The sequence below is a fragment of the Mirounga leonina genome, unplaced genomic scaffold (genome assembly GCF_011800145.1).
Source record: "Mirounga leonina isolate KUSES-001 unplaced genomic scaffold, KU_Mleo_1.0 Mir_154, whole genome shotgun sequence".
Lineage (NCBI taxonomy): Eukaryota > Metazoa > Chordata > Mammalia > Carnivora > Phocidae > Mirounga > Mirounga leonina.
Window position 1 is genome coordinate 33,010,209 of NW_023270389.1, and position 15,348 is coordinate 33,025,556.

The following is a 15,348-nucleotide window of genomic DNA, read 5'->3' on the forward strand; positions in this document are numbered from 1 at the left end:
GAATAGAATAGAATAGAATAGAATAGAATAGAATAGAATAGAATAGAATAGAATAGAATAGAATAGAATAGAATAGGAGAGGGCATTATAGATTAGTAAGGGTACTATTTTGTGAAACTTGTTTCTCCAGGGAGACAAAAGTGGATTCACTACGTTGCGCGGTAGAAAAAGTTGGAAAGCCACAGCGCTGAGGGCTAGAGCCAGAGCCAAAGACCGGGTCACAGTTGCTCCGCCCCGCCCCTGGCCCCCTCGCCCCCTCGGGACCGGCGCCTCAGAGCCTGGGCCGATCTAACCGGCGCTGGCGTCCGGCCCGGGCAGCCGGCAGGTGTGCGCGCAAAGCTAGCACGTGGTGCCAGACGCTATTTAAGGGCCCCCTGTGCCCTGGCTTTCAGCTGCGTCCTGCTTCAGCCCTTCCTGTCCCGGAGCTGCCGGAGGCTCGAGTGTCTCGCAACGCATCCCGCCGCTGGGGCTGCCGCCGGGGCATGGGCTCTGCGGGCCTGCTCTGCGTTTTCTTGGCTGTCATCGCGCCAGGGGTTCTCGGTGAGCTGGGAGGGGGAGCACCGAGGTAGGGACACGTCTGGGGCAGTGATGGCTTCTGTGCGGCGGTGCAAAGCAGAGAGAATAAGCGAGAAGTTTGGGTCAGTGCCGGACGCTTGACAGCCTCCCGCTGGCTTTGGGAGACCCCCACGATCTCCTGGTCCTGAATGTGCTCACTCGCTCCTCCTGGGGCTGAGACCACTCGCTCTGCGCTGTCTGGGCTCTCGGCTCCCGGGACTCAGCAGATGCTCATCCCTCTCTGCCCGAGGTCTGCCAGCGCTAACGCTAGCCAAGTAACCAAAACCTACCCGTGATGTGTGCAAAGACCTCCCGCTGCCTTCCCCGAATAAGAATAATGTCTGGTCTGAGGCGTGGTTCTCATGGTTTTTGAACTTTGATGTGATGCCGGTAAAGAGATTCTAAATGAGAAACACCTGGTGCCATTGAGAAAAAAAGTTGGTATGTGAATTAAAACTACAGTCGTCTTCGTGTTACTTACCTCCTTTAATGGTAAAGGCTCCAGAAGGTCTCATTCAACGTTTATTAACAGCCCCCCGCACCCCCCCCATTGGCTTAATTTTAGAGAAGTATAGCAGTTTGTTAAGACTAGAGTCTCTTGGCCACAACATGGATCTAACTTTCTAATTATCTCCAGGATACAATGAATTCCTATTTAAGAAGTTTACTATCTGCAGACCTCAATAACTGGGTGACTTTTGGCAAGTCTTGTAGCTCCCTGACCCTTGGTTTCTTCGTCTGTAAGATGAAGCTAGTGGTAAGCTGCACTACCACCTTACTGAGCTGCCTTGAATATGAGATGAAATTAGGCAAATGAAAGTTGGGGTGTTACTTGTGACTACTAAATATCAGTCATAAGACTACTATATAGACCCATTTTTGTGGAGCCAGCGTTTAAGTATAATGATCCCAGCTTGTTAATTTTATTTATTTTTTATTTTTTTTTAAGATTTTATTTATTTATTTGACAGAGAGAGACACAGCAAGAGAGGGAACACAAGCAGGGGGAGTGGGAGAGGGAGAAGCAGGCTTCCCGCCAAGCAGGGAGCCCAATGCGGGGCTCGATCCCAGGACCCTGAGATCATGACCTCAGCCGAAGGCAGACGCTTAATGACTGAGCCACCCAGGCGCCCCCCTGCTTGTAAAGTTTAGAGATACATTGGTTCTATTCCAGCTTACTTTGTCTGCTTCCTGGCATCCCAATTTCTCCTGACCCTCAGTTGAACATTTCCCCAGACTAGTATCTTTATTTCTCTCTCCTACGTATTAACTTCCTTTGGAAAAGTGCATGTTCACAACTTTCCCGTCGGCATGGCACAGTTGGAGACCTGACTTCTCATCAGCATTCCATTCCTATTTCTAAGTTTTAGAGCGATATTATCAATTGAAAACGAAGTTCTTCATCAGCCCTGCCAATTCTTCATCCCCTCTCAGTACCAGCGTGCAGCCACCCTGTGGTCACTTCACTCCCGACACATGAACCGTAAGGTCTACCTGTCAATTGCTCTGTAACGTGCTTCTGTCGTTTGTCTTAGCATTCTTACACCAATATTCTAATTGTAAGCATTATGATTACCTGTGTCACAACCTCCTCTCTTAAAGGTCACTCTTGATACTAGCCTTTAACTTGCCAATGGTGAAAACCAAAATTTTAAAATACACTTTTCATTACTCCACTCCTTTGCTTCCTACTGCCTGTGGGATTAAAAAAAAAAAAAAAAAATCTAATGTCTTTGGCCTTTCAAGTTTTTGTAGTTGGATCCCATCTAAACATGCACCCTCCCTGATTCCCCACTATTTCCAATCATGAATGCACTGTTCATCTTCTTGCCTGACTATCCCCCATAGTCCTTTGCTCATGCTTTGCCCCCACACTCCTCCTGACTTTTGCTTCTACTATATACCCTCTCTAAACCATCCCTTGACTTGGCTAGTTCCTGACTTGGAGGATGCTTAACAAACTCTTGAAATACCTTTTACCAAATGTATTTAGTTTTTCCAGTTTTATTGAGAAACAATTGACATATATTGCTGTATAAGTTTAAGGTGTATACCCATGATGGTTTCATTTACATATAATGTGAAATGATTACCACAATAGGTTTAGTTAACATGCATCATCTCATTTAGATGCAATAAAAAGAAAAGAAAAAATTCTCCTTGTGATAAGAATACTTTGGATCTAGTCTCTTAACTTTCCTGCATATCATACAGGAGTATTTGCCATAGTCACCATGGTGAACCTTCTATCCTAGTACTTATTTATCTTATAACTAGAACTTTTTACCTTTTGATCACCTTCCTACAATTTGCCTCCCACCACTTACCTCTGGTAGTCACAAACTGATCTCTTTCTTTATGAATTTGGTGTGGTTTTCTGGGTTTGGTTTGTTTGCTTGTTGTTTGTTTTTAGATCCCGCATATCAGTGAGATCGTACAGTATTTGTCTTTCTCTGTGTAACTTATTTCACTTATCGTAGTGCCTTCAAGGTCCATACATGTTGTCACAAATGGTGGGACTTTGTCATTTTTAATGGCTGAATAATATTCTATTGTATGTATACATACCACAACTTCTCCATCCATTCATCCATTGATGGACCTTTAGGTTTCCATGTCTTGTGAATAATGCTGCAATGAACATGGGGTACAAATCTCTTTTTGAGTTAGTGTTTTCATTTCCTTTCAATATATTCCCAGAGGTGGAATTGCTGGATTATATGGTGGTTCTATTTTTAACTTTTTGAGGAATTGAGGTGCCTTTTAAAATGCAGGTTCCTGGGTTCCATCTCATTCTTCAGAGATTCACTGCCTTGGGGTGTGGCCCAGGAAGCTGAGTTTAACAAGTACTCTGGAAGATTCTGAAGCAAGTGTCTATAGGGTACACTGCTATGAGCAAAGTCATATGGAAAGCAAATTCTCAGAGTGCTTTCCCACTTTTCTCCTTTTGTTTATTTGCATAAACTGATTCTAATTTCCTACACTCTTACATTTCACTCTTGCCTAGACTGATAGCATCACTTCATCCTACACTAAGGAAACAAAATCATTAAATAGGAATTCCCTTATTTACCAGTCATCTACCTTCATCTGAGATCAGATCTTTTCTCTCCCCTGCTTAAAACCTGCCAATGGCTTCCCATCACATTGGAACAAAATCCATGCTCTTTAACCTTGACTATAGGTCTCTGTCTCTCTCTGAAATTCTCTGTTCTCCTCCCTCACTCCCTCTGCTCCAGCCACACTGCCTTCTTTCTGTTCCTTGAACACAGTCACGTTTGTTTAGACTTGGGGTTCCATCTGTTGAAGTGCCCTTCCTACATATCATCTCTCGCCTGTCTCCTCAACATTCAGGTCTCACCTCCTCTGGCCACCCTTCTCTGACTCATCGGAAGTAGTCTGAACCCCGGTCACACTCTATCACACAACTGTGGTCTATTTTCCACAGAGCTCCTATCATCATATGACACCTTCTTGTTTATTGTTTTACTTTGTTGTTGGTTCTCTTATTGAAATACAAGTTCACGAGAGCAAGGTCTTTATCTGTCTTATTGCCTGATGAATCCCTCACACTAGCACATAGTGAGGAGTTCAGTAAGAACTCCTGTAACAAGGAGAAAAATATCCTTTCTCCCAACAAAAGTCAACTCCTCCTTCTGAATTATGGTCTCATTCCATCCTGTCTTGCCTGGACAAAGACTTTACTTCTGCAGATATCCTGTCTTATATCACCCATTTGTATCTCTCTGTTGGATCATCCCTACCAGCAGTTAAATATGCCCTAGAGTATCTTTTATTAGGGGTAGTCAGGGGATTTCTCATGACCCTCTTCTCTTCCTTCTCATCCCTCTTCTCAAACTTCTCATTCACTACTTGCTCACATTTCTTTATCTCCTTAACCCACCCCAGACGGGCTTCTCTCCCCCACATTCTCCTAAAGCTACTCTCAGCAAGGTTACTACTGACTTTCATGCTGGCAAATCCAATGGTCATTTTTCTCTCCTTATCTTCTCAGTCTTTCAGCAAAAGCTGACTACTACTTTTCTCTTGAAACCATTTTCATTCTCATCTTCCAAAACAGGGTTTCCTGTTTCCTGACTTCCACACTTACCTGTTTGTTTGTTTTTTTTTCTGTATTTCTTTAATTACTCTTGGTCTCTTTTGCCCTATCTCTAAATATTATTAGGTCTTGGGGCTCAGCCCTGGCCCTCCTCTAGTTTTCTCTATACCTTCTTCCTAAGAGATCTTATCCAATCTCATGGTTTTAAATACTGTTTATATGTTGATGACTCATTTATTATCTGTAGTCTTGAACTCCCTCCTGAGTGGAAAGTTTGTACATCCCACCACCCTCCTGCATCTCCATGTGGGGGCCCAATAAGTGTATTAAATATACCAACTCTAACATGGAACCAATTCTGTATATGCCCTGACACACACACACACACACACACACACACACACACACACACTGGTGCTTTCCCATCTTTAGGACATGATATTACCATCAATCAAGTAGCTCAAGTCACTATAAGTAGCCTAGAAGACGTTACTAAATCCTGCCTTTTCCTTACCCCCACACACAATACAACAAAAAGTTTTTGTTTTAAATTCTACTTCTGAAATATATTCCAAACTCATCCACTTCTCACTGTCTTGCTTTGGTCCAAGCTTCATTTTTTTTTTTGTCTGAACTACTATAATAGCCTCCAGACTTGTACTTCCTGCTTCTAAAAACAAAATCCAGCCCATTCTTCACTCACTTGCCAGACTATTCCCTTTAAAAGGTAAATCAGGCCATGTGACTCTCCCACTTTAACACTCTGGTGACTTCCACTAGGCTTCTTACTGTGGCCTAAGAAGTCTAATATGATCCCTCCTTGTACCTTTCTAACTTGATTTCCTACCACTAGATTGGTATGATCACTACATTCCAGCCACACTTGCTTTCTGTCTATCCCTAAAGCATAGCAAACCCACCCCTGCTGTTAGGCTTCTGCCTAAAATGCTTTTACTCAGTGTTTCACCTGACTGGCTGTTCTCCAGTCACAACTCAATTGTCTCCTCTTCACAGGCCTTCCACAACCATCATAGCTGAAGTCGTATGTCTCTCTGTCCCTTCCTCCTCCTGGTGCATTACATTTTCACACATCATTCTGTTTATTTCCTTTACCTACCATTTATTTATTGGTATTTATCTCTCTGTCTGTCTCCCTCTATAGGAATATAAATTCCATGGGGGTGGGAAACTTATTTTTAATGTTCACAGTATATCTCCCCTGTTTGGGACAGTACCTTGGTTAATATGCATAACTGTCATTCAAAAATTATCAAATAGCCAGGAAACCCAGTGTTAAGGCATTTGATTATAATAATTCTCATTCTCAATAATAATTTTTCCTCATATCTGCTTTCTGACCTAACTTTCAGTTTTATTTTTATTATCTTATATATTCTTCATTCATTTCAAATGGATTTCTAAGCCATTCCAGGTAAAGCCTCTTGGACCCCAAGTAGAGTTAAAAGTATCCCAGTTCTCCAGAAACTGCTTTGCCTCATCAGTTTTTAACATGGTTTGAAGAATGCATATGTTAGTGTCTTACCACTGTCTTCTATTTTAGACCCAGTCATAATCTACTCTGATTTTTCCTTTTGATTGTAGAATGATGTGAAGAGAGTGCAGTGACCCTTAAGAAAAGTTTTATTTCTTAATGGCTCATGAACTAACCTACTTTTCTCTGATATGGAAGAGAACACAACTGATGGAAATTCTTCTTGTGACCTGGATTTTTGGCAATTCATTACAAATAAGAACTATTGTCCTCCAAAAGAGAGAGTCTCAAGTCTTATTGGGGATCAGATTTTCCCATTATTTCTCATCCAGAAAATATGATTCTTATCTCCTTTCACCTCAGAAGATAACATTATAAAGTACCCTTCTGCTCTGGCTGCTTTTAGATCTCAGTTCCATCTTAGTCCATGTCATTGCTACTCATCATTACAAATTTAACTTGGTCTTCCTGCTTGTGGAGAATTATTTGGTATTGTCCTCATTCACATTATGCAATTATAGATTAAATCACTTGACTAGGCTGAACTGGCACAAGTAATGCCAGGATCGTGAAGTTGGTCTTCTTTGAGGTCAAACCTTTACTTTCCCTATAGTCCTGCTATTTTGTACAGGGATGCACTTGGAGACGTTTGCGGGGTTAATGAAGAAAACCAAAGGAGTTGAGGAGAGAAATAGAAGAACACCTTCAGTGACATCTGGGTCCTAACAGTGATGGCTATTCTTAGGTCCTGTCTATGACTTCTCCAACAGAAGTGTCAGGCTACAGGAAGGCTGAGACTGGCTGCAACCTTGGGAGCTCTGTTTGCAGTTGTTCATTTAGTTCATGTTTATTCTTTGACTTTCACCTGTACCTGTCTCAGACTTGTTTGAAAAAGAAAGAGATTTATGAATTTGATATTCAAAGCTCCCTTTCCCCAGAAAAAAATGACTTTTCCAGGTACATCCTCAAGTATATGGGTGTTACAGTTTTTTACACATCTCCAAGGATAATATTTGTTTCATTAATAGTGATAATAATATTATTAATCACAAGGAACTGTCTCAAAATGACTAGTTCCTTTTATCTAGTACCCATCAGAAGTATTTACTATGCTCTCTTAGGGGGCAGATGATTCTACTAGATTAATGGAATAAAATAATGAAGAATAATGAACATATTTTCATCTTGCTCTTACCAAAAGGTTTAATGATTAACAGAGTAATGTGAATTCATTAAAACAACTTTAGAGGATCATACATGTGCTGCGCTTAGGGGTCTCTAGTGTACTTTAGTTCCCTGTGCTATCCCAGGAAGGTTTTTATTTATAAGGTTTTAGTTTTTTGTAATGAGCCTGTAAGAAGATGGAACAACTCCAGGGTCTTTATGGAATTTTATAAAAAATCACTTTCTCCAGCTCTTCCTCTAAGTCTATCCCGAAAAGTCTTTGAACTTCTGAACTTCTATCTCTGTATATGCACCCATACTGCAAGATCTGTTCTTTGTCCCGGAAAACATTGCCTCATTTTAGGTTTACTTTCTAAAGATCAAAGTTGTCAGGGTAATTGGTGACAAAACAGAAGCAGAGTAGAAGTTTTAGCCTCTCCTAGTTTTGATATTCCTGTGGTCTTTATCTCTAGGTCAGTGTAAGTTCCTGCCAAGGTATCCTTTTGCTAAGCCTAAAATTAAGAGTGATCAGTCTGAGTTTGCTGTTGGGACATCTTGGGAATATGAATGCCTTCCTGGGTACATCAAGAGGTCATTCTTTATCACCTGCCTAAAGACCTCCAAGTGGTCAGATGCTCAGCAATTCTGTAAACGTGAGTAATCTGTAAAAGAGGCATCTTTGGATCTATCAGGGTATCTCTGTGAGCTAACCTATTATTTTCAAGATAAAAGACCAGCAAATTAGTAAATCATCTTAAATTAAGGGGGCTCCTGGGTTCTCCATGTTTCTTTTGTTCCTAAGAACATTGGGTATGGGGGTTAAGTCATCACAGCTGGCCAGCCCTGTTTATCCTGTAAGCTCCTAACTTTGTTCTATGGTCTCTACACTGTGTTAGAGTGAGATTAAAAGTTAGTATACAAAGTATACACTGGTGTCACTTCATTCTTATCCCATTCAATTCAAGAAATATTTTTCAGTAACCACTAGGTGTGAAACATTAGGCTAGATGATAGGGATGGGGATTCACATAAAAATTAGCTAGTCTCTGCCTTTAAGGAGCTCCTATACTAGCTGTGAAGACTGGATTTTAAATAAATGCTGTAATCTGCTGTAATTTCTTTTATTTATAGAGATAAAGTTCTATGAGACCATAGGGAAGTAAGTAACAAATGCTGTCTTGGAGAACTAGGGAAATCTGAGCATTATGGGCAGAGGAGAGAGCATATTCAAAAGCATAGAGGTACAAAAGAACAAGAAGTCTTAAATAATTATTAAAAAAATAATAATTCAATGTGGCTGGAGTATAAGGTACATGGTGGGGAATAGCAGTTGATTAAATGGCCTGAACCTTAATTGTGGTGGGCCATGCATTTTTTTTTTTCCCAATAAACAATGGCAAGTCACTGTAAGTTTTTAAATTCAGGACGGGGCATGGCCACATTTGTGCTTCTGAAAGATAATGTGTGCGGTGGTATAGAAGATGTACTAGACCAATTGAGACCAAAGTTAGAAAGGTAAATTTTGTTATTCAATGATCCAGTCAGAGATTACAACAATGACTAAATAGTTGGTCTGGAGAGAGATTTCTGGAATCTAGTCACTAAAATTTGGTTACCAGTTGAATGAAGAGCAGTGGGTAGAAGATGAGTTACAGAAAGGAAGTGATGACTATGAGGTTTTTTTAAGCCACAGACTTGGTAAATGATGCCATCAACTGACAGAATATAAAAAGGGGAAATAGAGATTATAAATTATGATTGACCACTGATAATGTTTGCATCTATGCTCAGAAATATAGAGTGTATGCTTTAAACAAATAGTGTTCTGAAGTTGACTGATCCTTTGGAAGATAGAAGAAGTTTTGTAAATGTCAAAAATGTCTTTGAGTAAGTGTAAGTAGGCTAGTTGGCAAGTCCAGTCAGGTTGGTATTTAATATAAAATACAGAACATCCCCCAAATCCCAGTCCCAAATTCTGTTTTGTTTTGTTCTCCATTATAGGTAAATCATGTATGAGTCCTGGAGAACTCCTCCATGGCTCTGTCCTCATACCCATGGGTGTCGTGCTTGGGTCAACAATTACATATTCTTGTGATCAAGGGTGAGTTGGCAGGAGACATCTCCAGAATACATGGGTATTAGAACAGTGGTTTCAACCAGAAACCATTAGTTCTTCAAAAGATATCCAAGTAATTTCCACCTACCCTTAAAAATAGATAAGCAAAAAGAGAATTACCACCCTGATTTGATCCAGAGAAAACTCTTCAAGATTATCCACTAGAAGAGAAAGAAATTTGGGCTATTCTTCTTCTGATTTTAAATCTCCAACATTCCTGACCAGAAATTTGGTTTCAGATTGTTGAATTTTTTGTATGAGTCCTTAGTTGATCACCATTACTTGCCATACATGATATTCTATCCTTTGCCATTCTTTCAGTAGAAAAAAAACTAAGCTTTCCTAAAATGTCCATCTAGCTGGGAGATGATCACTCATCTCTTTGTCTTTAGATATCGACTAATTGGTGATTCATCTGCTACATGTATTATCTCAGACAATATTGTAACCTGGGATAAGGACATGCCTTTGTGTGAATGTGAGTAAAATGATTCCTTCATTGCACCTTATGTAATTCCTCTTGTCCCCTTCTAGAGGGAAACTGGGCATTTACACATCAAAATGAACACCCAGGAGCATTACACTTGGTTTGGGTAGTTCTGGCACAGAGCTGTAGTTTCTCTTCTACTGTATCTCCCAATCCCACCACACTTTCCTTTGATTACTGTTCTTTGATGATAAGTTATTTCATAGTGAATAAGTGCTTAAATCTAAAATATGCTATGAGATTACACACTGCCATCTTTATTCTATGCAAAATGTTGGCCATCCTAGGTGTTTCCCATAACAGTTTATCTGTACTTTGGTGTGGAGGGTGGGAGGAATGTTGACCAGATCATAGTTTCTTGACCTTTCATCAGGCCAGTTCCATGAATCGTTCTACCTTGATACTTCCTGTTTAGAATCATCTTTGAGATGAGGATACAGAATTTCAACAACCCGGGTTGATTATTGGCTGAGTTGAAGTTTGGTTTGCAAGAGTGAAGACAAAATTCCCAGAAGGTATAACCTTTAAATGCCTTCTCTTTTTTCCCACCTACCTCTCAAAAGCTATTCCTTGTGAGCCACCGCCAGCCATCTCCAATGGGGACTTTTACAGCAGCAGTAGAGAGGACTTTTTCTATGGAATGGTGGTAACTTATAAGTGCCACATTGGATCAAATGGAAAAAAGCTGTTTGACCTCCTGGGTGAGAAGTCAATATATTGCACCAGCAAAGACAATCGAGTTGGCATCTGGAGTGGCCCTCCCCCTCAGTGTATTCCTCCAGTCAAATGCCCAATTCCAGAAGTTGAAAATGGAATTATGGAATCTGGATTTGGACATTCATTTTCTTTAAATGATACTGTGATGTTTAGGTGTAAACCTGGCTTTACCATGAAAGGCAGCAACATAGCATGGTGCCAACTAAACAGCAAATGGAATCCTCCACTGCCAAAGTGCTTTAAGGGTGAGTTGTGTTGAAACTTTGGTGATCTAGAAACAAAATGAAACCTTTAGAGAAATAGATATATGGTACTTATGAGAAGAGGAAGGGAAAGATAGCATAGGTAGTTGGGTATGCTGGTTAAAGAATTTTAAAGTAAACTTTGAAAGTAATATCTAAATTTTTAAGAAGTAGGAAATTTACTATATTCTAGGTCAATACAGGATCTGCATTAATGTAGGGCAAATTAGAAGACATTTCAAAAAAAGAAGAAGGAAAGAAAGAAAGAAAGAAAGAAAGAAAGAAAGAAAGAAAGAAAGAAAGAAAAGAAAGAGCCAATGATGAGAGATTTTTCTCCAAAACATATCTATGATTCAATTTTATTTAAATGAGGATAAAATAAACTCCCAATCCTATTGGCAATGCCAATGGAGGAAATTGGCTGATGTCAGAATTTGATTAAAAATACTGTAGACATTATACATTCTCTTACTGAAAAATGTGGCCTTTATGGAATAAGGCTAGAATTAAGACTGGGTCACTTCCCCATTCTCCCTTTCTCCCCTACTCTTATTAAGAAATGTCTAACTTACTAAAAACCTAGCAACACTGGGAGGCCCACAAGGCTCAGGAATGTTATCAACCTGGTTTGGGGATAGCAGGAAGAAAGAGGTACATTTTGATGGTAAAAATCTATTACAATAGATAGGTTCCCTTGGCTACAATATTAGAGAATATCCAAGACTTTTTAGTTAAGTGAAATGGAAAATGATGAGCAGGTGTAACGTTTCCCAGCATAGATCAAGATAGGGAAAGCACATAGTTTCATGGTTCATCATATCTAAAAAGTAATGCCTGTTAGTCCCACTCCACCTCCACCCCAGCCAAAGGAGTCTCTGCCTTACACTTAGGAGTGTTGACATACCACCTTCATCCCACCCCTGCCAACCCCAAGTTGGCTTCAGTTGCAGAAGAGAAAGTTCTTATTTCAGAAATAAAAGGCCTTTGGTCCTGTTCTTTTCTCAGGGTGTCTACCACCTCTACATATCAACCATGGTAGTTATAACATCTTGGATAAGCAATTCTTTCCAACTGGACAGGAAGTGTCCTACAGCTGTGACCCTGGCTACACCCTCATTGGAACTAACCCTATACAGTGTACATCCTTGGGAACCTGGAGTCATGCAGCCCCTGAATGTGAAGGTGCCTAAAGCTTTATTCCATCTTAAGGAAACTCAACTGTTTCCTGACTCTTCATGTGCCAGCCTTGTCTCTTTTTTCCTAGCAAAATCATGCGATGCCATTCCAAACCAACTTCTCAATGGCCGTGTGGTGGCTCCTCCTAATCTCCAGCTTGGGGCAGTGGTTTCATTTGTTTGTGATAAGGGGTGAGTGTGAGGGGAGAGGGCCTGAATTGAGACCTATGACCCATAGCTAAGCAGTGCAAAAAATGATTTCTAAATATAGAAAAATTTTTTTCTCTTTATGATTTTTTTTCTCTTATTTTCTTTACCTTGTATGACTAATAATTCTAATATTAAGCAAACCCTATGATTTTTCTCCAACTCTATGTATTGTGCATGGCCAGAGAGAGCTAGGAATTGTCTTTTCATCAGGTGAAAAAGCAAAATTTGGGGTCAGAAATTAAGGCTCCTATTATGAAGAACAATGGGGTTTCGGTAAGAGGGGTTCTTTGGGGTGATCTTAGGTAACAAGGTCTTTGATGTTTTCTTCAGTAGGAACTAGGGGGTTTTTTCTTTCTAAATGGTCAAGAGAATTTTGACATTTGGATGCCAAAGAGGAAAGGGCGAATTCAAAAAAGAGAATATGATCATTAGGATTTTTTTTTCTCTGTCTTTTCACCTGGTCTGAAGTCATCACATAGCTGAGCTGATTCACAATCTTGGACTTTTTCCTTAAGCCAGAAATGATTTAAAAAAACAATAGAGGCCGTTAATACCACATCCTTGAGAGAAGTGATTAATTCCATGCAGCTGAAAATTGACTTGTTCTGGTGATGATTTGCTCCCCCTTATTATTTAAGGTACCGATTAAATGGCCAATCTTCTAGTCAGTGTGTCTCAGAAGGAATGAGAGTACTCTGGAATAATACGTTTCCTGTCTGTGAACGTGAGTAGAAAACAAAAATAATCAAATATAGATCTTCTGCCCTAATATTGGGTGTATTCCCATGCATAACATCTTATTCATATGTGTGCTTTGAATATATGTATGCCAGTCTTCTGTATGATCTAGGATGCAGACCAAAACTCAATTCATTGAATTGACTACATATTGTATCAAGTATTCTATATATATAAAAATAAATGCTCTCAACATTCTCCCTACTGAAACTGAGTAGCACTGATGTGCTGAAATGGTTTGGCTGTGTCTTCTTATACAAGTTCCTCTATGATGAGCAACTCTTGGAGCTCAGTGGAAATCAACCAGAAGTTCTGGATGTTGGCAGTTTTCCCTTTATTCTGAGACTCATTCAGGAAAGATGTGCATATATCAATACAGCTATAACAATATCCTTCATGTGTATTAGGCCAAGTAAATAAAGGCTATGAAGTCATTATTCAAAACCTCTGATCACTTCCTGTGGGCTTTTTCAAAGATGTCCAGCATCAAAGGATAACAAAGGATCTGTAGTGAGGCTGCAGTATCTTCAGTAGTAAGACAAAATGTGTTCTCACCACTTGTAGCCCCAGCTGTATGTTTGAAACAGGCATCGGATAGCTAGTATGTTCCAGGTATCCTACTTGTCATTTTCAGGTACTTTTATCTCACTGGATTCTTCTTGTAACCTTATGAAGTAGCTTGAATTATACTATAGACAAAGAAATTGAGGCTTAGAGAGGGTAAGACTTGCCAGTCACACAGCTATTGAATGACAGCGGGGATTTGAAACCAAGTCTATGGAGCCCAAATTTCATTAGTGCGTGGTGCCTCCCCACATGCGATTAATGAATTATTAAGATTCTTCTTATGTGCTCTTTGCCTTGTGTTTCACTATGAAAATTGATGAGACTCTAAACTATTCAATAAATTCCGTTTCATTGTTACTGTTTGGTCAGGATGGTGTTTATAGACCAGTTGATTTGTTTGCTGCAGATTGAGAGAAAGGTAAGAACTTAGGAGGTTGGGGATAAGCACGGACTATGAGTAAGAATTAAATTATACAAATTTCTAAGTCTGTTTCTGAAAAAGTGACATGACCTATTTTTGGACCTTTCATCTAAATTTAAATCTTTTCATTGCAGGATTAGTATGACCCCATATTTCCTTGTTTACTTTTCAGGGATTTCTTGTGACCCTCCTCCTCCTATCAAAAATGGTTGGAATAGTTATTCTTCTGGCCCCATACCTCTTAACACTGTGGTAAGGTACACTTGTTCTGGTGCCTTCCGCCTCATTGGAGAAAGAATCCTTTTTTGTATAAGTAAAGACCAAGTGAAAGGAATCTGGGATAAAGCTGTTCCTGTATGTGAATATTATAATAGAAATTCTCTTTGCCCTGAGCCCATAGTAGCAGGAGGATACAGAGATAAAAGATCTAGACCACCATACAGACACGGTGATTCTGTGACATTTACCTGTAATACCCACTTTACCATGAGAGGAAACAAATCTGTTTGGTGCCAAGCAAATAAAACCTGGGGGCCAACACCACTACCAACCTGTGAGAGTGGTGAGTAAAAACAAACACAAAGCTAAGTGGGGAGGCTGGAAACTTGTATTTCTGTGCAGATCAAGTTTTTATTCTGAAGGAAGAACAGTGTGGATGTGTGAATGGTGGGAGTGGAGGGGAGGGAAAAGGGTGAAAAGTATGGTTTCTTGTTTTTCCTTAGTCCTGGAGGGAGATAAATATTCATTCAACAGACATCAATAGAGCAAAAGATAATGGGAAAATGTAACTGAACATACCTGAATGGAATAAGTCTCACAAGGATGGGGGTCAGAGTTGTTTGGGATGTGGAAATTAGATGGTTTTAAACTATATATCTGGGTTACTGTTAAATTGAGAAGAAATGTGGGATCTAATAGCAAAATACACCCAATGGATTTAAAGCTCATCTTTGAATAGCTATTGGGCTATTGTGGCAGAAATGATGCCCTGTGATCTGCAGCCTCAATGAATATTTTTTGAAGTGGTCCACTATTGTCCAAACCACCTAGGAAGCCATAGCATTTCAGATCACATGACTTTGAAGATAGGGGCCACTCTAAGTTCTTCATTTTCTTATCATTTGGTTTGGTTTATGTTGCTGCTGAAACCTAAAGCTGAATCTCAATTATACAATTACAGGGATTGGCAATACTTGACAAAAATTATACCATCAAAATTAGCTGTTTTCTTAATAAAGAACAGTATTGATCAGTTCTAAATCAATTGAGTTGAAAAGGCTGTCAAATCATTAGAAAAATATGGATCTATCTATAAATACATATATAATCTTGGAGGTAAAGAAGATCTTAAGATAGTCACAAAATGGGGTGACCATGGAAAACAAACCTTTAGAAAGATTTAGA

At 39.7% G+C, this 15,348-nt stretch overlaps 1 protein-coding gene across 3 annotated transcripts in view; it reads left to right on the forward strand.

The window, feature by feature from the left end:
• The window catches only part of CR2 (complement C3d receptor 2), a 66,771-nt gene that overhangs the window by 31,694 nt on the left and 19,729 nt on the right, over positions 1-15,348 (forward strand). Inside the window, exons 1-9 of one of the 3 annotated variants that reach the window (XM_035010429.1) lie at positions 322-540; positions 7,745-7,924; positions 9,273-9,372; positions 9,780-9,865; positions 10,438-10,836; positions 11,839-12,015; positions 12,098-12,200; positions 12,857-12,942; positions 14,117-14,506. In XM_035010429.1, the coding sequence (XP_034866320.1) occupies positions 483-540; positions 7,745-7,924; positions 9,273-9,372; positions 9,780-9,865; positions 10,438-10,836; positions 11,839-12,015; positions 12,098-12,200; positions 12,857-12,942; positions 14,117-14,506 (1,579 nt within the window). In that variant the 5' untranslated portion in view covers positions 322-482. Of the gene's footprint in view, positions 1-321; positions 541-7,744; positions 7,925-9,272; positions 9,373-9,779; positions 9,866-10,437; positions 10,837-11,838; positions 12,016-12,097; positions 12,201-12,856; positions 12,943-14,116; positions 14,507-15,348 lie in introns of those variants that run through there. The other 2 variants (XM_035010427.1, XM_035010428.1) reach the window with 2 other exon arrangements.